The sequence below is a fragment of the Xiphophorus couchianus genome, chromosome 5 (assembly GCF_001444195.1).
Source record: "Xiphophorus couchianus chromosome 5, X_couchianus-1.0, whole genome shotgun sequence".
Taxonomy (NCBI): Eukaryota; Metazoa; Chordata; class Actinopteri; order Cyprinodontiformes; family Poeciliidae; genus Xiphophorus; species Xiphophorus couchianus.
Window position 1 is genome coordinate 23,156,329 of NC_040232.1, and position 26,350 is coordinate 23,182,678.

Here is a 26,350-nt window from a genome sequence, read left to right on the forward strand (position 1 = left end):
ATTTTTAATATTTACTATTCCATATATTCAATGGTCCAAAAGGGAGGATTTCACAGAGATGACTAGCTAAGGAAGTCATTTCTACAGCAAACCAGTCGAGGCAACTAATGTCGCCATTTTGATGTATTTTCTTATCCTGACATTTAAGGCCAAAGCTGATGTCACTGAAAGGTTGAAGAGAAAAGAAGCCCCTTCTTTTTCCTTCCTGCGCTAAAGAGAGACAGAAACTCAGCTCAACTGTGTTAAGTGTTGCTTCTGTCAACCCTCCCAGGTGTGCACACCACATGTGTGAGATCTGTCTCTCAAAGGCACTCTCCTTAAGTTTGTTTGTCTTTTGTCACAGTAAATGAGTGGTAGAAGGTCAAAGGTCTCCTCAGTGTTGAAAAAGCCATAATGATGATGAATTCACGTTATACAGCCTATAACTATTAAGTTACTATTCAATGTAATTATCAATTACATTGATAATGCTCCAATTTTCCCCACCAATTGGAGCATAGTTTTTATGATTCCATTTTTAACGCACACAGTGTGTACTTCTCACCCATCATTGTTTCTCATTTAACCTTTCAAATTAATCTTCTTGACACCGGGTCACCAGTGGATCTCACGTTGTGCCTGGGAATGTTTTTTTTTTTTTTCTCTAACATCCATTCAGGTTTAGATGTGATTAGATCAGAACCTACCTTCCTCTAAAATGGGCTTTGAGACCACGAAGGGGAGCTCCTGCAGGGGCTCCATGTACTTGTGCCCAGCACTGAGGACGCTTATTTGGGGCAGGCAGACGACCAGAGTTCCGGGCATAGAGGCCTGGTTGTGGTACCAGCTGCGGACGGTACCAGGTATGTCTCCACAGATGATGGTGCTGGGAGAAGGGAGGCTGTCATTAGGCAGGAACACACAGCATGACTGGAGATCCAGCTGGAAAAGGGACAAGAAGAAACCCACATTAGGTCATGGCTCCGAAATCAGCAGCGTTGGACCTTTCTAAAGAACATTAGTGAACTGTTTTAGTAGTCAGATGGCATCATTAAGGGACTTCCAGAGCACTGAAAAGAAGAAACATTGTGTGCAAGGGATCAGGACCCTTGAATCACAGATTTGGCAATGCGTGAGTATTTGAGTGATGCTTTTAATGAACTTAACTTAGTTCACACAGTTTAAGACTGTGCATATTTATTTGTTTCTTTGCCCCTGAGAGAAAAATCTTACTTGACCTTAGCTAAAGAAATATTTGGAGAGTTTTAAAGCCCTTTTGAAGCCAATTTGAAATTTCCTTCAAGGGAACTAAACACCATATAGAACTTTAGAGACTTTGGCAGTCAAATCCAGACCTCAAGTTATATTTGAAGGAGCAGAGACAAATTCTAGCTGCCCTACGGTCGACGTGTTTTTTGTTCATCAAAATAAAGCAGTTTGGATCAGGGATTTGGTCCAGTAATCAGTAGCCACAGCTCTGCCTTTTTTGAGAATGAGAAGAGGTTTGTCATTCTCTATCATAATGGTGCACTACTGAATTAAAAGACCAAATCATATGAATGACAGTTACAGAGCCTTAGGGCAGTTTCAGGTACAAATGCATGTTCTGTATCCAATTTTATTTCCTTAAAGAGTATTAAAAACCTCACATATCTTTAATAAGGTGACACAAAGTGTAAATATTTCAAGTACCGGTAATTTGTTTGTGAACTTATGTTCAATGAGTAAAGCATCAACAGACTGAAAGAAACAAACCAAAAATATTTTAAACATCCTCAAAGGGCCTGTGAGTATCAGTCCCAAAATACAGAGCAGAGGACAGATATGATAATACACATGGACAGAAAATTAAAGACGCTAATGCTTTTATTATTAGAGTTGGACAAAAGCAGAGAAGAGGGTGAAGGGAAAAAGAGAAACTGACATAACTTAGACAAGTAATCCCATGCTCATACATTTGAAGTTGCACATTGTTCATTTCAGAGCACAGCTAACATACCACATAAACCAGCAGTAAATAACATATTAAAGTTTCCTAAATGATTTTGCTTCCACAGTATACATGATGGTTGAATAAATCTGTAACCACATGTCACATATATGAGAATCGAGCTTAAGAAAATCTCGACCCACAGAAATACATCCTGACTGAGTTTTCATGAAAAAACACAGATGTACGTTTTTTTTCAGCACATCCTGTATTTCATTTCAGCCCTCATGAGTCAAAATTATTTGATAATGTCAAAAAAACGTTCATTGTTTTCAGACTGCGGATTTTATTTTATCTTTTTTTTAAAAGGGGTTCTGTAACTCAGTAGTTCTATATTTTAGTGTCTCATTTAAGTACACAGATCATGTTTACGGCAAGCTTTATTCACACCGATACCTTATCATTGCCAGAAACCTCTTAAATCCTGTTGGTTGGAACGGCTCTTTTCCAGAAACTGCACAGTAAATGCTCGGCTCAAACAGTCCTTCCAAAAAGTTAAGCTTCATTTGCTACTTGATTGTTTTACCTCCTGCTGATTCACATAAACTTATTCTGCACTGTCTATTGCTTATGCAGGATCTGCAGAACCATACTTATATTCCTAGGATCTGTTGTGTCGAATATGTTAGTGTATGCAATAGTAGGGAAAATGAAGCCAGGCTGTACTTGGATAGAAAGAAACTAACACTACACAACACTGCTAAAATGACATTATTTCTTGAGTATTGTTAGTAAATGTTTTGAAAATACATATTTGATTAAAAACAGTTTAACAGTAATAATGTAACATTTACTGAATAACAGGCACAAATACATTGGAGGCTAAGTGACATCTGCTTAGTGTGTGTAGATGCATAAAAAAAATTAAATGCCTTAATGTGCTTTGGAAGGCAACAGGAAACAAAATGTTACAAGGCTACTTCTGTCTGTTTGGTTGTATGCTTTTTACAGTCATGTTTTTTTGTGAAATCCAATAAACACCATTGAAAAACTTCCAGATGCTTTAATGAACAAAGGCGAACGATTCAAGGACAACTGAGCCAACAGAGCAGGTAAGAATGGCGGCAGAATGGGAATTTGTAAACTAGGGGCCAAGTGGATTCATTTTTGGACTGGCATAGGAAACTGTTTTTAATCGGGGTTTGGATTATATTGAGCCAATCTGGAGACCAAATAAAAAATTAAAAAAATATAAAAAAATGATTGTAACCTTTAACTAAAAAAGGAGTTAATTGGGTTCCCTGCTAAAGCTGTATCCGACACAAATAGAGTAACCACAAAGGGTAGTCGTTAAGAAGAAGGGATAAAAACAATAATTGCTAGGAAGTCAATAAAAACAGAGTGTCACAGCCAATGCTTAACATTGATTTGAACTAATTACTTCAGTAGAAGATAAAGTTTAGGAATTTTGAAGCACATTTAAAGAACAATCATGATGATAACAATCATTGATGGAAAAATAATCTGACAATTTATGACAGAAAAATACTGAATTCTGATTATCATAGGAAAATAAATTCATATTGGTTTATTTTAGTGGAAAAATGCTGCCACTACCATGTCGCATGGTTGTTATGGCATGTTTTCCTCCATACCTAAGCCTGTCGCAATAAGCAGTAAGTCAATTAATTGAATTGTAAATTAAAACAAGCTTGAAAATTACATTTGAATGATTGATTGTTTTCTGATGTCTCTTTGTGTCACAACAATAAGTTTCAGTCTTGTGTATTGGTCTCAACTATCTCCTTTTTTGAAGAACAGATATGTTTACAGAGTCTTCTGTTTCCATTTTACTTGGTATTTCAGTTGTTTGGGTATTTAAAATGTCTTCTAGGTCCAGGGTTAAATGTTCTTTAGATTAAAACCTATTGATCTCTGACAGGGCATAATTGCACTAATATGTCATTACCATTATATTCATTGGAAATGGTCTCAAAACAAAAGTATTATTGTTTAATTCAATAACTTCTGGAACAATTCATCATCGAGTAAAATTTGTTATCATGACAGGCATATTCACACCTACTGTTTTCTAAGTAGGGCAAGAAGTGCCATGATGTTGTCATCTGACCAGAACAACTTTCTTCCACATTTATAGTGTCCTGTTGTATCAACTGAGTTCTTATGGATTTCTGTCAACAATGCCTTTCTTCTTACATTTGTTACATAAAGATTGAACTAATATTTGCTCTACCAACAGATTCTCCAACCTGAGCATTGGACCTCTGCAGCTCCAGAGTTGTAATGATTTGTCAAATGTTCTAATTAGTTTCTCATTAAATAGAAGCTGAAGACTTGAAATATTGTTTATGACCCAATCATGATTTAAACCTTTTCCACAGCTTCATCTGTGACCCGTCTGGTTTGTTTGTGCTTGTATTGTGACAAAATATGAAAAGGTTCATAAGATACAAATACTTCAGCAAGGTATTTTAAGTTACATAATCAAATAGACTCATATGTAAACATTTGAGACACAGAAATCAAGAAGGTATTTATAATTAGTGACGTTGCTTCCTCAAGTTTAACATACCATTACTTATTTAAGAGCAAAAAAGACCCACATTTGTATTTTTTTATTAAGTCCTTAAGTTACTGTCTCACTATAAACTTCTAGAACCATGAAACTTTCACAACACTTATCCGCCACTATGGGAGACACATTCTGAGTACCCAAGCAAAAAACATAAGACTGGCAAAAAAGGGGCACACTAGTTCCATCAGCAGAACAGTGCTGACAGATCCAGGAAAAAAAAAAAGAAAAACAGTCTAAGTTCAGAAACGGTCCACTTACATATTTGTTTTGACCACTGCCAAAATAAATGACAACTTCTCTTTTCCTTCACTAATGTTAGATTTGTCATTTCTTCCATATCTCTGCCTGCTTTAGCCACTCACTGATGTAGAGGAGACATAGTCTCCATCTGTACACATCTTGTGACCAAAGCAAAATGAGGCAAAATGAGGATAGAAGGAGGTGAACAACAGAGAGCAAAAGTTGACATAAATTTTAGGATTTTGGTAAACAACATTGAACAACAGAATAGACTATTTTTTTCCTAGGAAAAAAACATGCAATTGCAACACAACAGCTGAAAATGTTATTTTTATACAGAAGTTCTGTTGTCAAGTAAGCCTGTTTATTGTGAAACCTTGGGTGATCTTCAACGGTAGCTTTAATCTGACTGACAGATCACCTGAACTTTTTAAGACTCCTCATTAAACAAAAGTCCACTCCATTAACAGATGCAATAAAAGCAAGTGGTTCAAGCTTTTATTAAATCTTGTATTATTGTAACGCTATGCATGTTGGTGTTGATAAATCGTCTATTTAGTGGCTGCTGGCTGCACAAAGTGCCGTTGCACACCTTCTGACAAGAACTAAACACCATGATCACATCATACCAGCGGTGGCCGGCCTGCACTGGCTGTCTTTTCATTTCAGTATCCAGTATCAAGATTGTACCGCTTGTTTTAAAGAGTGTTAATGGTATGGCGCCATCATATTGGTCTGAGCTGTTTGCCACACCCAAATATAGAGGTGATCCAGAGGAACAACCTGCTTTTATATATCCAAACTGCACAGACTGTTAATCATTTTAAGGTTTGGAAAAACCTACTTCTACACTGGCTTTTAGATCAAGTTGGTTTGCATTTTTTTCTTAGCTTTTACTGTGCTAGTTATCATATTACTTTGTCTTGTTTCATTCTGTTGTATTTTAATGTTTTATTCTACTTTATTTACCTGTTTGTGCCACTGGTGATTTCTCAGCTTTGGTAATTTATTCACATTTGTTCACAAATTTTACCCATATTAGGACAATAGAAATGTATTTTCTGTAATAGTAGACTTAGTAGAAATAGGCTTTTTCCAATACAGCAAAAGGAAAAAATTTAAAATGAATTTAAAAATAGAAACGGGCACAAAAAAAACCCATCTGAAAGCCCAAAGTATAATTGTAGTAAGGAAAATATATTACATAAGTTTAACCTCTGATGTGTTCGGGGCAATGTGGAATAAAAACAGCAGCACAAACTGACAGAGAGTTGGACATGGCTCAGGCACAACAATATTAATACCAAACAGAGTCCTGCAGCTGTTTGGAAGTATAGGTGTAGTTTATGTTTCAAAAACCAGGACATTTTCAACTTCTGTTAAAAAATGGTAGATGGTACTAACCACGATTGAAACGCATACCGATATAGATTACAGATCAACTCTTTAGATGGCTTTAAGTCCAGATTAGCAGTTGTGCTCAAAGGGTATCTTTGTAATTCTACAATTTAGGAGGGGAAAAGACGAGTCAAGGAAACATGATTTTTCATTCTTTTTATCCAATGACATCATGTCCTGTTGAGGTGAAACAAAGTCTTTAAACATAACAAATGGACTTAACTGTCAGCTGGGACATGTACCTCAGTTTCCAAGTTTAATGACTGAATCCATTAAGAAAAAAAAAAACACAAAACATTGATTGACAATGTGACCATATTTCGAGTTTATATTCAGGAGCAGGGTGTATCTAGCACCATATTTTACTAATACACTTGTGGAAAAAATGACCGTCTTTCTGTTTTGACAGAAAATTTAAAAAAAATCATTTTAAAAAATGACTGAAGTAACCAACCCCTCGCGAGGCTGCACATGCTTTATTTTAACTGTAACAACATGCTCAAATGACATGCATACTCATTAACAAGACTATACACACACATACATCATGTCTGCTCGCATGCTCAAATTATATTCATACAAAAACTGAACACACGCACAGATCCAGATCAAATGTCCTCCTAAAAACAATCTAAAGTCATTTCATTAAAAAGAGAGCCCATTATGGAAAAATAGAGTTGAAGAAAACAAGAAAGTAAAATGTAAACCCTCTTGGCCACAAGCTAATACACCTGAATCCTATTTCTGGCACCTGTAGCAGATTTGACTCTAGGAAAGAAAACGTAGTTCTATACAACAAGCCTATTTGTGATCATTTTCCAGTTTTTGACACACTTTTATTAAAACTATGTTGGTTTCTACAGATTTTAAAGGCAAGGCAAGTTTATTTAGAGAGTCATTCATATACAAGGTAATCAAAAGTGCTTTGCGCCCCTTAGGAAACAAAAAGTCATAAGTCAAATTTTCTGAGCATAATATATTGTAAAGAGAAATGTTTTCACTTCTAATGTAAAGTAGAACCACTAATCGTGTTTTCAAGGTGCTTCTTCCAGAGGAGCATGGAAATTAAATGCTGCTTCACCTTGTTTTATTCAGTATGCAGTTATCACACTTGACAAGCAACTCAAAAAAAGTATTTATGTCCAAGACTTTAGATAACAGCAGGCTTTAAAAAGCTCTTCTTTAAGAAAAGAATGTACCTAGAATCAGGGGCACCACATATGGGAGGAAAGTTATGACAATTCTAAGGGCCCCTGACCAACAGGGGGCCATCCACGATTTATTTATTTAATTTTTTGTTCATAGAAATTAAAAAAAACAAAATGGGACCCTGTCAATTACAAAATTAATCATATTGTGTTTTCGAAGATTGTTTTTAGCAGTAAAAATGTAATGTTACCATAATTTTTTTTTTTTTTTTTTTACATATTTATTAAAACTGTCATTATGTTGTGACAGTATGGTAAGAGACATAATCTGTGAAAAATCCATTTGCTCTGCTTTCTCAAAGTGCTAGAAACAACCAGTCAGTGGCAGGAGAGTGCTGTCAATCATAATCTTATGTGGTGCTGCTCATCCTCCTCCCCCTTGCTCTGTACTATGCTAGCATAGCCTGTTGTGAATGCTCAGTCTAGTTAGCATAGCTACCAATGACGGCAGATAAACAGTTTCCTGTAATGATAAGTTGTTTCTCCACCATTAGCATATTTAGCAGTGAGTGAACGAGGTTGATTGACAGCACTAAGACCCTCTTACTAGTTCTGATTGGTTGTTTTGGTCAGAACGGTGCATTACTTCAGCTAGTAATAGTAGTTTAGGGAGGAGGGGGAGGAAATTGATCATTTCACAGATTATCTGTCTCATAACAAACTGTCACGACATGGTGCCAGCTTTGACAAATATGGAGAAAAGATATTTTTTATTAAAGTTATATACTGCAGCTTGAATAAAACGCAACTACACAGCATTTTTTGAGTAGTCTGGATGGCTTTATGTGTATTTTGCATGTTGCTTTTGACTGCTGCTCGTGGGGAGAGACATTTCAGTAAGCTAAAAGTAATAGAAAAAATTTAAGCAACCTACTTGCATACTGTATGCGGATTGTTGGATGTTAAATTCATGAGCAGTAAATATTGTGCTAGTATCAGTATTTAACCAAAGAAAGCAAGTTGCAAGCCTTTAAAATTGTGACGCGTTTTATGGGTCAAATAGACTCAAAAAATTTTAACAGCAAATGAGGGGGGGGCCAAGTCTAATTTTTTGTCAGGGGGCCCAAGATTCCTGGTGGCACCCCTGCCTAGAATATTTAAGAAGGTCCACCATACAGGATGCAGGCTACAGCTTATCTTTAGATCTACTATATTCTGAAACAGGAAACCATGTTATTTTAGGAATAAATACAATCCTCTAGAAGAAACTCAAACTAAACTCTGGAAACATTGAGAGCCTGAAGCTTAAAATATCCATGTGGAGAATAAATTGTAAATACAGAAATATGACGGTTTCTGTCAGTTTCGTCCCAGTCACCTCTAATCTGATTGTGACTGTGCAAAATATGTTTTTTGGGGTTTTTTGGGTGGGGGGGGGGGGTGAAAGGCTCTGCGCATTTTTTGTTCTTGATCACCTCTTTGACCGTCAGACAATGTTCAGAATACAGGCCTGTGTGTTAACCCTGTTTGAAATAGTTGAACTTTAATACCCTCACAACCCGTCCCTTGCTTTCAACTTTTCTACATAGGATTCATGGGTCTTTTGTGCGGTTGTTCCTGTGAGTAGATATGGTGCAGGTTCTAATAGAGAGAAGGCTGAGAGCCAAACACAGTTAGGCTTTAAAACGCCATGTGGAAAAGGCCTATATAACCACAGGAGGCCCTTAGGCCTTACAACTAAAAGACAGAGCAGCGAGTTAGACTGAAGATAACTTGTCAACTCCGAGGACTCATAAATGTGATTATTTTCAGCTATTCATTGTAGGAAATACATCTTAGTTAATGTTTCAGATCTCCTTGGATTTATTATATGAAAAATATACAAACCTACTGTGTGAAAATGAATATAAATAAAGCTAGTGATGCATTTTCTAGTGATTTTTCTGAAAGTCTGACCTGCCAATAATATTTTTAGGTAATTAAAAATGTATCCTAAAGAACCATAATTACCAAAGTTTATAATATTTTTAATATTACCATCCTATTGTGAGCAGTGTGTGCTCACAATAGGATGCTCTTAACAAATAGCTCTTAAAACAATAAGAAGCTCAGAAAATACCTCACCAAGTCTACTTACAAGTTGCAGAGGTACACTTTTTACATAATTTTTACAGCTGATTTTTTTTCCTCAGTCATCAATTTTTCACGCTTTTTCAGCTTTTTCACGCTTAGTACAAATTGCTTTAGCAGTACAGATGTACAAAGTCATCATCTAACTTGCCCTAAGCTTTACCATACGTGCGACATTTTTTCTGTGGCGGTGTGGATATATCCACTGTTAGGCTGATTGTTTCACATCTCAGTGGGGAAGAGAAACTTGGATGCCCCAGCTCTGTGCAGACCTTAGCAGCTCATGAACTCTGGAGGACAAGATCACTTCTCTGTACATAGTCTACACAACTTGTAAAAGACACATTTCCTCTCATTCCCCCCACCCCTCCCTACACACAATGAGCAAGTCATGACACACAGGAAATCGCCAGGAGATAGAGGATCGGAAATTAGAAACACCCTCCCAGCATCCCCAGTGAAAACATTTGCAACTCTTGAGCACAAAAACCTCAGCAGAGGGATCGGCAGCAAACGGAAAACACATCCCTTTGTTTTACAAACCCGATACCTCTCCAAATGTAATCTTCCTGTCCATGCAATAGACAGGACACTGTGTTTCCGAAGTAGACGGTCGGATGAACGGAAGGTCCACAAACCAGCCCCCACACTCAACACACCCACCGGTGACCTTATGCTCCCTTTTTTTCCTCCCCTGTATCATCCTGAGTTTTCTGCTTCATCCAAAAGTGCATTTGGAATTGAGGGGTGCAGTGTAAACAACGTATTCCTGTAAATTACCATGATTAATGTGTGTACCTGAAGATGACACCATTCAGATGTGTGTTTTGCGGCGAACACATGTACACAACATTCTGGTTATGACCTCATAATTTAGCCATCTACCTCAATGTCCACGGGAAAAAAGCCTTTAAGCATGATGCGTCTTGACAACAGATAAGCTCAATCTCAACCACCACGTCACCGCAAGCAATAAGTTCGTGGCCTGGCACTGCAGCACGGCCAGGCAGCCAGCCATCCCTGTGGCCCTGCATTCCTCTTTTCTAACACTGCTTACAGAAGCTGACAAGCTCTGGAGGTCTCCCTGGCCGAGGTGGAAATCTGCAAAAATAAACGCTTTAGGTGACATGAAGGCTTTGTTTGTTTCTGCTGGCCCGGCTGTTTGTGTTAGCGCGGTGGGTTAATTGCAACTTTGATCGCTGCGTTTATTGATCCAACAGTGGCCTTAGGAGTGCGGCTGGCCAGGCCTGCTTCACCTACTCCCACCGCCCTATCCCAAACAATCCCTCCCACCCCCCACCACCAACATCCTAGCTTGGTGAGCCAATACAGATGGGGTCTAATGGGGTGACCACACCAAACAAAGCCTGAGAATGCACTTGGAGAAGGTGGTCATGACTGGAAGGTCTACGAGGCAAAAAAAAAAAAGAGCGAAAAAAAGCTGGTGTTCAGTTGAGCAGAACGAAGAATTTATAAGATGGAATCTCTTCGCTGAGAAAGGCAGACCGTTAACTGAGAGTAAGATTGAAAAGGGTGGATAAATCGGACTGGAACTGACAAGCCAGAGTTGAGCTTTCACATGCAAAGCCAGCTGAACTAATGTTTGGCACGATACGTATGTATATAAAAAAAAAATTCCCGGGCTGGTTTATCTGCAGTAGTGGTATGGCCAGACAATTGTGTCTGGAGCTCACGGAGGAGAGCAAAGGTGGCTGCGATTATGTTACACAGTATGTATTACAGGCCAAATTGGATCAAATGTGATGGACTGCAGATGCAAAAAGGTTTATAGGCTAACTCTGGCGAATTTTCACCACTACTGATTTATGTAGTGTGACTGTATAAAACAGGCCAAACTGGGCTGATCTAAACCCCAAATGATCTTTTTAACCCATGGCTTCCTTTTCTGTCCCGACACAAGGGACGAATGAACTGAAAATTTCACTAAATCCACAGCTTTAGGTGAAGAGAGCATAAAGTACAGGACAATTATCCATAACCATTTTATAACATCTGAATATTCTAATCAATATTTGACTCTCTCAATATTAAAAATTGCAGATGGTTTAGGATTCTTTACTCTAATGAAAGTCAGGTGTGGGCTGCTGGGCGTCAGAGATTCAACATATTTCAGAGTAAAGAGAATCTTGTAAGTATTTTTCCAGTAGAGTCTGTAGGGAGGGTCTCATGTTTGTGCTTCTAAAACAGCAGTGTGGTCATTGGTAAATTGACAATGGGAGATGATTGACAGAACTTATAGTCATCAAAACCTGCATTAATAGGTTTCCATTGTAACGTGGTTTCCATTGTTTTAGCACTAATTACAACTATTGCAGTTTGGCGTATTCATTTCGATCAGGTAATTTCAGATAGGCACAAAAACTAATAGGAAAACACTTTTCACCTATTTTATAATTCTCCATTTGTTTATTATCTAAAGTTTGTTCCTGATTCCAATAAACGTATATGCTAGGGGGGAAACAACAGGCGAAATCTTGTCAAATACCATCCCATTTCCTATTATCCTACCATCAGCCATGTCAACATGGCAGAAGCAGCATCTAACCAAACCTGCAGTTCTTGGGCCATCAAGAGCGTCATAAAATATATTCATCTGAAGCTGTGCTGAGGTACCAGGCACCCACATTTATGTTTTAAGTCAGTCTTCCTGACGCAGATATTTTTGGACAGGCAGATCCAGAAACATCTTCCCAACATGCCCAGATCCAGTCAGATTCAACTCAAGATCTTATTGGCAATCTTGAATCTTTGAGATTGCTAAAATGTGTTCTACTGCAAAACAAACAGTCCATAAAAAATTCCACAAAACCTGTAGTTTTGAAGTTGCAGTGGTGTTTCTTTTTTCTTTTTTTTATCTCAGTCTGGTTCTTGCACCGGTAAAGATCTCCAGGGAAACAACTGAATTCATCTGGATTATCAGGGTTGATCTACTTGCCTTTACCCAGACAGGATTTTGCACAGCAGTTCATCAGTATGTGTGCAAATCAAATAAAACAGAAAAGTTGTTAAAAGTTGCAACACAAACATTTTGTGTTAGAAAATGACTTGATATGTAATTGTCGATCATTTGGAACTTGACAGACGGTGATGTTGGAATGAAAAGATGAAGGGGGAGGTGGAGCATGAAGTAATGTGTCCCCAAAAGGCACACCATCCGAGGGACAGATCTTTTCATGGAAACCATCTGGCAACTCCAATATGGGCCACACCAAACCTGAAGTGCACACCATTCTCCATTTGGTCTTGCTTTCTTTCCTGTGTCCATTTTTCCTTCCTTGCATTCTTCTTTGCTTCCTACCCTCACCCTCCTTTCCATCACTGTACCTTTTCAACCCCACTGCTTTTTTCCTCGTCTTTTTTCTCACTCAAAAATATCCTACTCATTAATGCATGGCAGCTGCAGGGAGCAGTGTTACCTCATTTTTCCATGGCAACGGTCTCTCTGTTTCAGCATATCCCATTTCAGTTTTGGTAGCAACGTGTTCCTTTGCCAAAGCTGAACACATTTACGTGTTAAATAGAAGAAATTATTTCAAAATTCTTGAAATAAAATCAGTTGCAATTATTTTCAGGACAGGGGAGAACATGGGTGTCCATGGGGAGAACGCAGTATGAGGGACAGCAGAATGAAAACAGGGAGAGTGCTGTCAGGTAGACAACTATGTTTTGAATGGGCAGCATAGGACCAAAAGAAAGTGTAGACTTACAAAAATAAAAACAGGACACCAGTGAACATACCATAAGCACAGAATAAAACAACCAGTAGTTGGAACATCTAAACTTAAACGCTAACATCCATTAAAAGACACTAACAGAGAAATCGATGACTGCAATCAGCCAGTCAGACATGCGAAACATCCAAAAAACAAAACAGATTAGTAAGGATGCTAACCAGTTGAGTCCAAAGGAAAAGACTCAACAGTTAGCTGTTATCTGTAACAGAGAGGTGTTGAAAATAGGGGAGCAAAGACTGCAGTTTTTTTGGCCAATTGCCGACCTTAAAAAGTCTGACCTACCGATTCTGATTTTGGCTTATACCAACTTTCTTTTTTTTGTCTGAAATGTTGCCAAACATGGCAAGAAAGTTGCTGAGTTGGCTACAGTGGGGTGACAATTTTTAACTGCAAATGAAAAGACATGACCTGGCGGGCCGATCTACCAGCCAAACGATTGATTCACAGACCTTTGCCGAGGTTGATACGATCGGTTGATACGATCGGTGGATAAGATCGGCGTATCCACCGATCTCCCAAAATTAAGAAAATTGGAACTGATAAATCAGCTGGCTGTTACATCGGTGCTCTGCCAGTTGAAAATAAAATCAATGCAGACGTAGAAAGCTTTCCAAGAGGAAACTATTTTCTACTAAAAGTTGAAACATTTCTGCTGTTTATTTAATCTGTGTGAGAGCGAGAGAGGAAAACGTTTTCTAAATGACAGGAAGGCTGAATAGGATACAGGAAAGTTGCTCCGTGATATTCCTTTGTGCTTTCAATCTCTTTGTTGGTCAGAGAAAAAGCTGGACATGTAAATCTTAAAAATCTTTAACTAGCCTCTGGCACAGTTTACACTGAGTGTGATTTCAGTGAAACTAAGACATTTTAGTTGCGAATCCAGCTCTGTACTTATACTTCTCCACTGATTGGAGCGACTCACACCGACACTTTTTGAAACCAGGTCTCAGAGTAGGAGTAGATGTGTGAAGTACTCTGCATGTGTGAAGACAAACATGCGCAGAACGTGGTTTGTTCTACACATGTTGCACGCATACCTCAAAAACATCACTCATTCCTCTTTACCTCCAAATGTTACAAAAAGAACTATTTTTTTTCTAACATTAAATTTTATGAAGGGAGCATTTGGCAGTAACCAGGACATACCAGACAGACCAAAGGCTTTCTTGCTGAACTTACCAATATTTTTGCTTTATTATTTTGGGAGATTCTCATTGCAGAGATTGACTTCCCCATTATTTCTGACATGTGATTACATGAAATGGAGTGAAAACAGAGACATTTCTTCTTGGACTTACACTTAAGAACTTGTGGCATAAAAGCCAACTAACCAGAGCAAGAACATACCAATTTTCAACCTGTAATTTGCCAGATTAAATTTTGAAAGGGTATACTATAGAACATAAGTAAAATTTCAACCATGTCCAAGTAAAATGCTGCACATTCTTAATTCAGAGTTTATGCCATCATGACAAAGTGTCTTGACCCCACTTTTAAAACAAGAAATAATTTTTTTTGCAGTTTACATAATCACTATCACATTTCGCTATTCTGTTTAATTAGATTTACATACTTAAGATAACAAATACTTTGTGTCTACCAGACAGCGCTTCTTTCTGCTGTTTTGTTTCTACAGCTTCTAAAAGAGATGGAGACAAAGGGCCACACAGTCAAATGGGCACAGTAGCAGCGCGGGCTAAAATGTATTCTGTTTACACTGCACTAAAATAGAAGTAATTGTTTATGTTTCAGATTATCCCAGACCTGTGGAGCCAGCTGTCGGGTTATTAAGTTTGGTTTCCTTCTACTTCTGTGCCAACTCCCAGCTTGTGGTGCAGTGGTCACACATCGGAAGAGGACAAAGGAAAATGGAGGTAAAGGTGGTAAATAGAAGGTTGAGTGGCTTTTGTAAAACTACTGTTAACACTTCAATGCACTAACATGTCAATAAAACTAATTTTGGTGTATACTTTCAATTCAAACGAGCCGTGCTCGTTTCCAAGTTTGACTGACATCCTTGCTTGTCCTAGTAAGCAGACATGGACATGAGTGCCGATCTAAAAAGGCTACAGAGCTGTGTGTTTGTACAAGTTCGAAATGCTTGGATATTTTACATTTAGTATCACTGTTATTTGTTGCCAGTAGGAATAAAAATAGCAAAAGATTTAACTAGATTTTCTAATTTGAAATATTTCCCCTCGCATTACATGGTTTGTTAATATTGTATAGCTTAGTGCGATTCAAAGCAATGTATTTTGGTTTGATATTGTTATTTCTTCTCAACAAGCAAAGTATGTAGGCAAAAAAATAACAAATTAGTTTTTTCAAATTACAACAGTAATATTATTACATAATGAAATTATGACATTAATATTTTTAAGAATTTTACAAGTATAAAGTTGCATGACAAAGTTGTAATAATATAAGAATTAAGTCAAAATATTGACAGAATCAGAGCGCTACAGAATTTATTCTAGTAGCAAAATGAGAATAAAGTCATAATACGAGGGCGGGGGAAAGGGGGTTATTATTTTCAGAATAAAGTTATAATTTTGAGAGAGTGAAGCAATAATTTTATGAGAATTCTTAAATGAAAGATAAGAGCTTAAAATCACGAATGTTGAGTATCTAGTGAAGTTATACTTTGGCATTGGTTTTAGAAATAAGGAAATATGTTAACATATCAGCAAGAATCATTTTTTCTCATTAAATAGCTTATTCCTCATGATTTCAAAAATATTCCTGCTACTGTGATAACTATACTCTCAGAATAAAAAATAAAGATTGTCATATCTTGGCCTTAATAGTCTGTTGGAACTTAAGTGTCATGAATCAGCAGGGACTTCTTGAAGAAGTGTTCCTCTTCTTAATAAAATACTTCAATCATTAGGTACAAACAAACAGGGGAAATAGTAGATGCAGGAGAACAGGTGCAAGTGCATCCTAGGAAATTAGATGTAGCCCTGAAGTGAATGGACAGGGACTCTGTACAAATACAAACGTATAAAGTGCAGCTTTTTGAACACTAAATTCAGTGGTTTGCAATACCATCCAGATTACCTGGAGAGTAAGTCGCTTTACAGCATCCCAGGCATGACTGAAGAGTTCCTTCATTCGCTCCTCAGACGTCGTCCAGGACTCCTCGGCTGCAGTCTCTGGTATCACCTTCATTGGGATGGACATGGGACGTGATTCTGTGAGAAAGGGGAAAACAAATATAATGATGACTAACTGAACTTGACATTCAAGGTTATATTCAGTAGTCTTTTAAATCCTACTTCCCCAAAACATATTTGGGAACTTTATGCATCCAGTAGTGATGTCAGATTTGTTGAAACAATCAGCCCACTGCTTGAGTAACCTCTTTACCACAGAAATAATGTAGCACCCTGTTAAAGTCTTAAACAAAATCAATATTTTATTTATTAACATGAGGAAATGTACTGTCCCGCATTTATCCTTTACTTAACCCTCTTTAAAACTCCCTGTTATTTTCATTTGCTGTACAGTATCATGTTATATGATGTTTAACCGACACTTCATTGAGATGATGTAATGCTGGCACTCAGGTTTCTTGTCTCCAACAGTGGGAGAGGGAACTGTGAGAACTGACATAAAGTGTGTGCATGTACACACACACACATACACGCCTACTGTTAGAGACGTGATTTGTTCTTGTGTGTGCCAGCTGTGGTCCAGACGCAGGCTGATTGTCTGTGCTGACACTCATGGCAACAGAAGTCAAATGGCAACAAACGTACAAGTCGGCTTTCAATTACCCGCATTAACCTTGTGGTCAAATCACATCTTTACGGTTTAATAATGGTTCTTTTTACAGATGAAAATATAAGGAGGAAGAAAAACAAATGAGGAGAAGAGATGCACAAACACAGGTATGAAAGAAAACCAACCTGCTCCACCAGGATAACCTGGGGTCTGTGTATGTTAAAGCCATCTGGATGTCAGGATTTAGAAAAAAAAAAAGGGGAGGCATCTCTTAAGACACATTAAACTACATCCCATGATTTAAAGCTCCGCTTGCTCAGCAGACTTATTCCACAGTTGTCATGAAACTGGACTGATGTCACAGGACCATTTAGTCTTTTCTGACACAGAGTTACCAAATGTCACAAAGAAAGTTCGCAAAGCAATAACAAATTGTTACTAGGGAAATAGGAAATCAGATGGCTTGTTCACCTAGTTTGTAGTTGCTGTGGAAACCAACCTAAAACGTGTGGAATAACTATGCGTGTGTGTTAAGCACATGTGTGAGTGCAAGTAACTAGTGACTAAAAATGTAAGTGGATGAAGCATAACATGTGTGGCCTTGTATTTGATACATTGGAAGGACCATTTTTCCAACAAATGCCATGTTGTGGGGACTAAATGTTCCTTATAGGGAATTGTGAAGTTAAAAAGACATACTGTGTGTGGGCGTGTACGTACATGTGTGCAAATAAAAGAGCACAAAGGAGTAGGTCACAATCACTGAGCATTTTCTCACACTCTGCATCCAGGTTCATTTGACACTTGGGATTATGAGACTGTATGAATTTGCCTACAGGTGGCGTGGCACAACTCTTAAAAAGAGTTGTTTATTTACCTTCTTTAATCATTAATTATCCAGCAATTTTAAGTGTTTTTAACAATTAGTTTGTTTTGTTTTCCTGTAACAAAATAATCAGTGGCAAGTGACTACTCAGAAAATTTTGCACACACATATAAAGCTGAGAAAAAATGTAGTCCCATAGCTCAAAATAAATAGAAGCTTTTATTGACCCATGGTGGGGAAATCCAGGTGTAAGAGTTTGTATATGTAACAGTGTCAGCGTCTGTGTCTTGGTGACCGTCTCTAGCTAAAACATAATATCATGGGTGTAATAACCATCATCTCTGGACAAAAGAGCTATAAGCATCATAAAGCACTAAACATTATTGTAAATCTACAAAAAAAAAAAAAACATCAGCAGAACAAAATGACGTCGTGTCCTTGATCACTTCCCATTGGACACAGGTTGTGTCTGACGCGGTTTCTTTTCTCACTCTCCCCCTCATGTGGCCTGACTGTGCAGGTGAGTGCAGCTGTTCCCACTTCAACTAGTCAGCATGTGAAGCAGCACATTTGAGCCAATGGTGTCCAATGTCAGTCCTCACTGCATGTTTTAAATGGTGCCCTGATCCAACGCACCTGAATCAAATTAGGGGCTAAATAGCAGACTGCTGTAGAGCTAGGTGTCATGATAAGGAAGTAATAAGGAAGTTTTATTTGACAAGAAAGGAGTGTGCTTTTGGATGTTTTAGAAGAAGGGAGACTATTTTGCTCTTATTTGTCAAAGATAAATTATTGTTTGCTGCACCTCTGTTTAATAGAAGTTTTCGCTGTTTGGTAATGATGATCTCATTTGTTTTTTAGGAGTGTTTTTGGTAGAAAGTCCTGATTTTAATATTGGGGTTAATTATCTAATTACATCATCACAACTGTAAAAGAAAATTTTATTCTTTTGAGCTTCAGTAAGTAAATAAAAAACTAGTCTAAGAATTGCAGAATTTATAGATGCTGACTATTATCACTCTAGTCTAGTATGTACCCTGTTACAAATGGTTTACAGTAAGGTGAAGTGTTGCAGCTGCATACAGGCACACCATTTTAATAAACCTGGCTGCCCATTTGATTTGGATTTGGATGCAAGCTAGTGTTTATTTACATTCACATGACTCAATTTGTTTCCACATTTTTGAAGATACTAAGAAAAATCAATGTTGTGCAAAGGTAAACTGAAATGAAGAAAAATAAAGTTGTCCAGGAGGAGTTTCAGAGTTCCTTCCCCACTCATTTCCCATCCAGCCAACGTAGCTCCAGAGGAAGGATTTTTAAGCAATGATATGCAGAAAGTGATTGTTCCTGCAAAATAGAAAAAAATAGTCCCCTGCCAAAGTACTAAGTATTCTATAAAGAAAAGCCACTGAGAGATGAGGAGAGATCTGCCAACTGTTTTATGACATGCAAAGAATTTCAACATAATGACACACACTGTCTGCGACTTTAAGAGGTTTTGAAAGACCCTAAGAGCAATCATCTAAACCCAGTTTCCACTTTCCTCCTCCACTCTGTCATTATCTCTCACTAACACCACCAAGCCTTTATAGTAATCCGTGGCATCCATTGGATGAACCCCAATTCAATCCCAATTTCCCTCTCTGCTCCTCTTACTTAAACCACGGAAACCAAAGCAACATCCACAAAGCCTAACACTGTTATCATTCTTGAAAGGCGACCTGGGATTCACAGGGATGCATTTTTCACCAAAGACCCTTCAGTCTGTCCTGGAAGTGAGCGAGAGTACTGGAAGGGTCCATCTGTGAGTAGATGATACATCCTGAAGTGACGAGGGGAGTACTCTGCGGGGGCAGCTTGGGGTTCCCATCCAATTATTCCTCGTTTTTGTGTTTTCTTTTCCCAACTCCAACCATCATTACCTTGATAAATTATTGACTTTACTAGAAAAATTAAACTACATAAATAACTCCAGAATGAAAATATTATCCCCCTCTGAAAATCCCACAGCAGCCAATAAAAACCTGCCTGACTTCCATCAAGCTACTTGGGCTCGGGTAATGGTAATGTACGACTTTACAGCTCTGCCAGACGTCCTCTCATCAGTTCTATTTCTCTGTTTCTCTCTGCTGTTTATTCCTTCAAAACGCATTCGTTTGTCTTTCTGTAATATCCATCCATTCCAGCCTTTACATTGTTCCCTGTTTTGATGGTAATTCATCTTACAAAAGCAGACGGTACGAGACAAGCAGTGCCTCGACAAACACCAGAGTTTAAGTCTTGAAGTGAAAGCTGAACATGTTAACAACGTAACTGTTTATTTATTCCCCCTTTCTTTTTAGTTTTCTTGGTTACCAGGAAAGCTATATTTTATCTCATCATTCAGACCAGAAGCAGGCGGCAACAAAGACAACAATTCTCCTTCCAAACTTTGAGGAACAGAGCCAGGTATGGAGCTAGATTTCACAGCTATGGAAGTATGCTCGCAGAGAGCCAGCAGCTAATTTTAGGATTGAAAAGAAAAGCCAGTTAGCTCATTACTCTGGTAGATGTTAAAGAACAATGAGAAGCTCAGATCTTGATCATAGACACTGTGCTGCTGCCAATAAGAACATTCATTAGGGACAAATAAAGAAAAATACTTAGAGGCCAGTTTTATGTGAATCAATTTGTGGTCTAATTGTGCGGGCAGACAGAAATCAACCTCAAACTGAGGAAAAAATTGCTTGTTTTTAAAGTCATTTCTCACAGCCTATCTTGTAAAAAACAACAGCAAAAAGTGTTAACACGTCAGTGATTATGTTACTAAGCAACCTTCTAACGAACCTGTGATTAATGTGAAACAAGTTTTTTTTTTATTTAGGACTAAAGACAAAATCCCACGCTCTGAGGTTCAAGGGGAAGTGACAGGAAGCATGAGAAAGAGAGGATGCTAAACATGTACGAATGGATGCAAATGTCTTGTGTCATACAAGAAAATGGCAAAGAAAATAACTGAGGGCCTTTCTCACTTCCAAAATACTGTGCCCAAAGAACAGGGCCAGTCAATTACCTAAAATGGTAATGGTTAGGGTCCAAAACTTTAAATGTTTTTTTTTTTTTTACAATCTGTAACTACCCAATTTTTAAAAAAAAAGATAGGAAAAAGGGTTGAACTCGTTTGTAGCCAAGAAGGAGCTGATTTGGATATGTAAGGCATCTCAAAGCCCCTTTATGATATGCACTATTTAGCACTTTCAGAGGAGACACTATATAAAAAGCACTTCATATTTCATAAAAGAATTGCCCAGATACGTTCTATGATGAATACCAAGGTGACATCTTTAATATTTCACAGTGGATAGGCTTTGGTAGACCTACCTGTCACTGTTTTGGTCTTCATGGGGCTGCTAGCATAGTCTGAGGCCGGATTGGAGGGCTGCTTGGCCAGTGGTGCACTCCCCACCGACACTTCGTCTTCTCTCCTCTTGACGAGAGGAACTGGACCTGGATTCTGTAAAGACATCCCAGCATGACTGAGCACCCATAGGGTCATAAAACTATGAACACATTTTCAAGATCTATATTCTTGCTTTGCTGCATTTCTGGGGATGCTAGGTTTAGCACTAGGATTGTTTTTTTCCCCTCCTTTTTTTATTTATTGTATTTAAGGGTGTCATATACTGTATATATATATATATATATATATATATATATATATATGTTCATTAAAACTTCTACACTGTTTCTACAGTTTATTCAGCGTAACCTCTTTGTTACAACAATCCTCAAACTTCAAAAAAAAAGAAAAAGAAAAAGGATTTAAGAAGTCAATATTTAAATGGTGATCACATCAATATTACATAGTTAATTAAATAATTAGTATCATTACAGCATATATATGCATTAAAAATATAAACATCTTCAGTTTCTTTGTCTTTCAGGCTGATAATCATTGTTCATTCCTCCTGAATGACATAATATAAGCTAACTCCTTCAATTGAACACATGGGGGATTGGGAGCATTAAAAACAGTCAAGGCAAATGCCGATTCAGATTCCAGTTCTCTTTTCTCTTCATTGTTCATTTCCCTAGCCATCCTTATCCTTATCTGATTTCTTTAGTTTCCTGCTCATGCTGGTTTAAGCTTACATTTAATTCAACCCCACCTGCTAAATAATGTTCTATCCTCCCTGTCCCAAACTACTTCTTACATTTCCCCTTTCCTCATTCACATACGCAGTGTTTTAAATTCGCTTCCAACACTTCCATTTTCATCACATCCCACTCTTTGGTGATCATCTCTCACTTTCACTTAAATTTGTGGCTTTTTCTTGCACAACAAAAGTCATTTCCATACCCAAAGCTTTTGTTTATGTACTTCACTGTGCACTAAAAATGCCCCTCCTCCCAAGCAGATATGTTTTTTTTTCAGGATTTCCTAGAATCTTGTACCAAAAATGTCAGTTTTTGTCCTTCATATGCATTTCACTGTCCTTCAACTGAAGGCTTTGTGTAACTAGCCAGGCCTTGAAAAGTGGCCCTGACAGGCAGATGTTCACAGCTTTAAACAAACACACACTTTTGCTTAGAAACACACAACCGGCATGTCTATCCTACAAGTTGGCTCTAGTTCAACTCACACAATCACATGAATACATATTTTACTGTGCAATTGACAAGTAGCAGCACAAAAGTAAAATAATGTAATACTTTAAGGCAAATAATCTCCTTTATTTGATGGCTGTGTTCATCCTAAGACACAGGGGTAAAAGTTCAGACGGCAAAAAAAACGGAGCTCAGAGCCATTTTTAGTCTGCTATGACTGTGATCAAAATCCTGATAAGCACCAGAAAATGACTGTGTAAGTGAACACCTGGCCAGAAAGATAAATTGACAGATATTGTCCAAGAACACGATATGAGATCCAGTACCTGTTGCTGTTTCCTGCTGCTCCCTCTGTGAGGCTGATACAGTAACCATGTGCAGATGATTGGGTCCACATTTACAGCTATGCCCTGGACACTGACCAGTAGGACTGCACCTGCAAAACAAAAAATGTTAGTGAAACATAAATGGGTGCAAAAATCAAAATGATAATTGTAAGCATAGTTAAAAATCAAAAAGTTCAGGTTTGATAATGCTACACTAGCAACGCCTAAGCATTTGGGATTAATCAAAATCCATGATAAAGTACCCATATTGAAAGGCAATTCAGACCAAACCAAACTATTATTATGAGGAGGGAGATAAGACAGACGAGATCTCTGAAATCAATGTAAGATAATAAAGTGAAAGTGGCATAGATTGTCAGTGCACTTCTTTTTCAGAGCAGTCCATACTGTGTTTCACAGACCTGCTGCTGGGTATCAAGCAGGTTTGTCAGAGTGCTGCAGCAAGGAGCACAGTTTGTTTCAATTGTACTGTTCAAAGCCGTAACTCCGCTAAGCCAAGAATAACATTTTCTTTTGATAAATTTCAATGAAACTCAAGACTTTCACTGGGTTTTGGTTGACTTTTAAAAAATACTCTTGACCAACAATAAGCAGGCCCTGATGTAATGGATTAGGATCATATCAATAATGATTCCCATGCTGCCAGGATTAGTGTAGGCTCTTTGGCTTGCAGTGGAATGTCCCGGCATGACGATAGGAGGATGTTTCTGCTCTAGAAAAGACTTTCAGCAGTTTAATAGAGCTTTGGACTAAACTCCAGTCTTCTGTTTAGGCCTCAGGGTCTGGAATGGGGTCAGAATGAACAAGTATGCGTTTTTATCTCCAATAACGCCCGGCTGCCTCTTGCATAGTCGAATATTGTAGCGTCTGTAATGCTTGGTCAGAGCATAATAATAAACCCTCCTTAAGAGCACACATACACTTCCAAATACACATGTTTTTGTTACACCAGCTCTCCAGCTTGGCTTGCTCTCCTCTCCATTACTCTTTGTGAACATTGCAAATAAAAATTCTTTAATTTACTCTGCTTTTACAGCATGTTATTAGTGGCCTATGAACTTGTCCGTGTGTGTATTTATGCGCACACCAAGGCAATCGTCTGTATCAGAAAAGTAGAAGGTGTGCAGCTGTGTGGTTTCTGTGCATTTAAAATGATTCATGCGCATGATGACAGCCTATAAAATTGTCACTGCCAATGTTTGCGTGTAAATCTAATTTACATTTTTAATACAGCTTGAGGATTCAGAATGTGCTGTAATATTGCACCCAACCCCTTTAGTGATGATATATTATTGGCATAGAATTGTTTTGGGACAAAGAGACTTACTATTCTTACTGAAAACAAATTAAACTGAGAGGTAGTTTACCATTTACACTATGGTAAAGATGTATATCTTTATTGGTGCATTCAAAGAGAATCAATAAACATCTTTGTTTCTAGACATGTATCCAAGTACGCTATCTCGCTCTCTCTTTTACATCAACTGTTCTTGCATCCAACATCAGATACCTTTTATCAGTTTTCTCAAAAATCCTTAATTCTTCCACCAGTACTTATCATCCTACAACCATCACTCACTTTCTCTTCCTGACATGGAATTATAAGCTTAGAACTGTGGCTTGAACTTTTCCACCACAATGTGGCTGCTTAATAGGCTCTGGCTGCGGCTACAGAGCTGGGGTTTGACTTCAAGCTGTTTCATCATCACTTCAGGGCAGCATGGAACCCAAAGAGACTGGGAACAGCCTGAGTAGTGAAGATGTGTTTAATGGAATGATCCTAACTTGTGGTCCTTGGGATGCAGTAAGCCCAATTTAGCACATTTAGCGCAATCAGCATAAATGACACATAGGACAATAAATTTTCAAACTCGGTTATAGCAGATGGCTGTCTACCAATCTCATCGCGTATGTCGGTCCAGGACACTGGTCTTCCAAGTACATCCCAATTTATATATAGCATCTCTGTGATACACAGTGGCAGTCGGACTGCTTATCTTTCCATACTGAACATCATGCTGATAAATTCCCCATGTTGACAGATTATAGCACATCCCAAAAATGCTGTCTTTCTAGGATCATCCTTCCTTCCTCACTGTGTAAAGCGCCTGTCTTCTAGAGCTTTGAAGGCCACGGCTCTACTGAATACACTCTCTTCTGGCTTTATCATTGTGTTGACATAAGTGACAAATCCTTTGAAGCATGAAACATCATCAAAGGGCCTAGCATGCTTAAAGGGTGACCTCGACAGCAGGCTAACTGTTGTTTTTTCCTCCAAGCTCACCGGGTGGCATGTGGGTAATTACACACAAGTGATGACAATAATAACAAAGGTGTTTTTCTTACTTCTTCAATATTCCTGAAAAAAAATGCACAGTGGCCTACACTTTGAAAATATGAACCAAACCACTGACTGCTGTATGAAAAGGCTTGCATTGACTTATCCATGGTGGACCTATTAATGTCAAAGCTGGTTTTTTTTTCCTTCAGTGGTGAAATACCAATAGAGGTAAAAGAAAGCATGGGGCTGCTGGTGTTGTTTTACGGCTCAGTGACATCAGGCTGCTTATAGCCTTGGGCGACACAGATAGGTCACACCAGTAGTCTTATCTCTGTTCATGTCCAGCCTCAGAAATCTAGCAGCAATAAAGATTTCTGCCTTCATTCTGAATTCATATACTTGTACAAGTATCACAAGCTAACATTGTGAACTTTCCACATGAAAATTTTGCTTTACTGTGTTGCAACACTGAAATTCAAGAAACGAGGAGTGCTTGGGTCAGAACAAGGTCAACACCAAGTCCCTCATTTGGCACCAAAGTTCTGATTGGGGTTACAAAGGCTGTGACCTCTCAATTAGAAGGCCGTGACCTCCGCAGTAAGAGATGGGCAAGGAACCAAAGGGGGTGCTCTCGAACCACCCCCCAGGCAGGGTGGGAGGGGAGGGATTTATGTCCCGGCCAGCTAATCACCCCCTCAGAATCGCTTCATTGTTGGATGTGAGGCAACGCAGGGACTGTGCGTCCAGCTTCTCCAACAGAAAATAAATAAATATAGCCCAGCCCGTGTCAGCCAGATGACTTCTGACAGGTTTGGTTAATTTCTAAGCCAAGTAGCAAAACAAAACATTACGCCAGCGTGCACAGCCTACACCGCCTTTAATTGCTTTTCCGATGAGCTCATGACTTGAAGGTGTCCTGGAGCAAGCTATGCTACTCGACAGGTGTTCTACTTATGAGTGTGTAGGTGTAGCTATAAGTGTAATTGTCTGTGTGTGTGAGAGAGAGAAAGAAAGAGAGAGAGAAAAGAAGTAAAAAAATGGAACTGCTGACACCATTAAAAAGGGACTCAGCTGTGTGTGGGTGGTTGGCATGCAACACTGTGTGGAGTAATATATATTTTGGTTGTGTAAATGTATCTTTAAGAAGACAGTGTCTACATTACTGCACAGGCACTGATGTCACACAACTTGCAGCCAAACACACACACACGCACAACACACACAAACAGGCACTTCTCTTCCCCTCAGTGAGAGACGACCAAGAGGCTCGGGGCTACGCCGCCACAGGAGCCCAAGGGCTCAGGAAGGACACAGGCAAGTCTGACTGGAAACAGATCCAGGTCTACGGAAAGCCAGCTCTCATTCTGGATTTATTTAATACACTAGACAACATGCCACTACATA

At 38.4% G+C, this 26,350-nt stretch overlaps 1 protein-coding gene across 3 annotated transcripts in view; it reads right to left on the minus strand.

The window, feature by feature from the left end:
* The window catches only part of vps13b (vacuolar protein sorting 13 homolog B), a 301,127-nt gene that overhangs the window by 169,875 nt on the left and 104,902 nt on the right, over positions 1 to 26,350 (minus strand). For all 3 annotated transcript variants that reach the window (XM_028016693.1, XM_028016692.1, XM_028016690.1), the window contains 4 exons: positions 22,645 to 22,754; positions 21,092 to 21,224; positions 16,237 to 16,370; positions 687 to 921 (listed from right to left, as the gene is read on the minus strand). In XM_028016693.1, the coding sequence (XP_027872494.1) occupies positions 687 to 921; positions 16,237 to 16,370; positions 21,092 to 21,224; positions 22,645 to 22,754 (612 nt within the window). The remainder of the gene's footprint in view (positions 1 to 686; positions 922 to 16,236; positions 16,371 to 21,091; positions 21,225 to 22,644; positions 22,755 to 26,350) is intronic.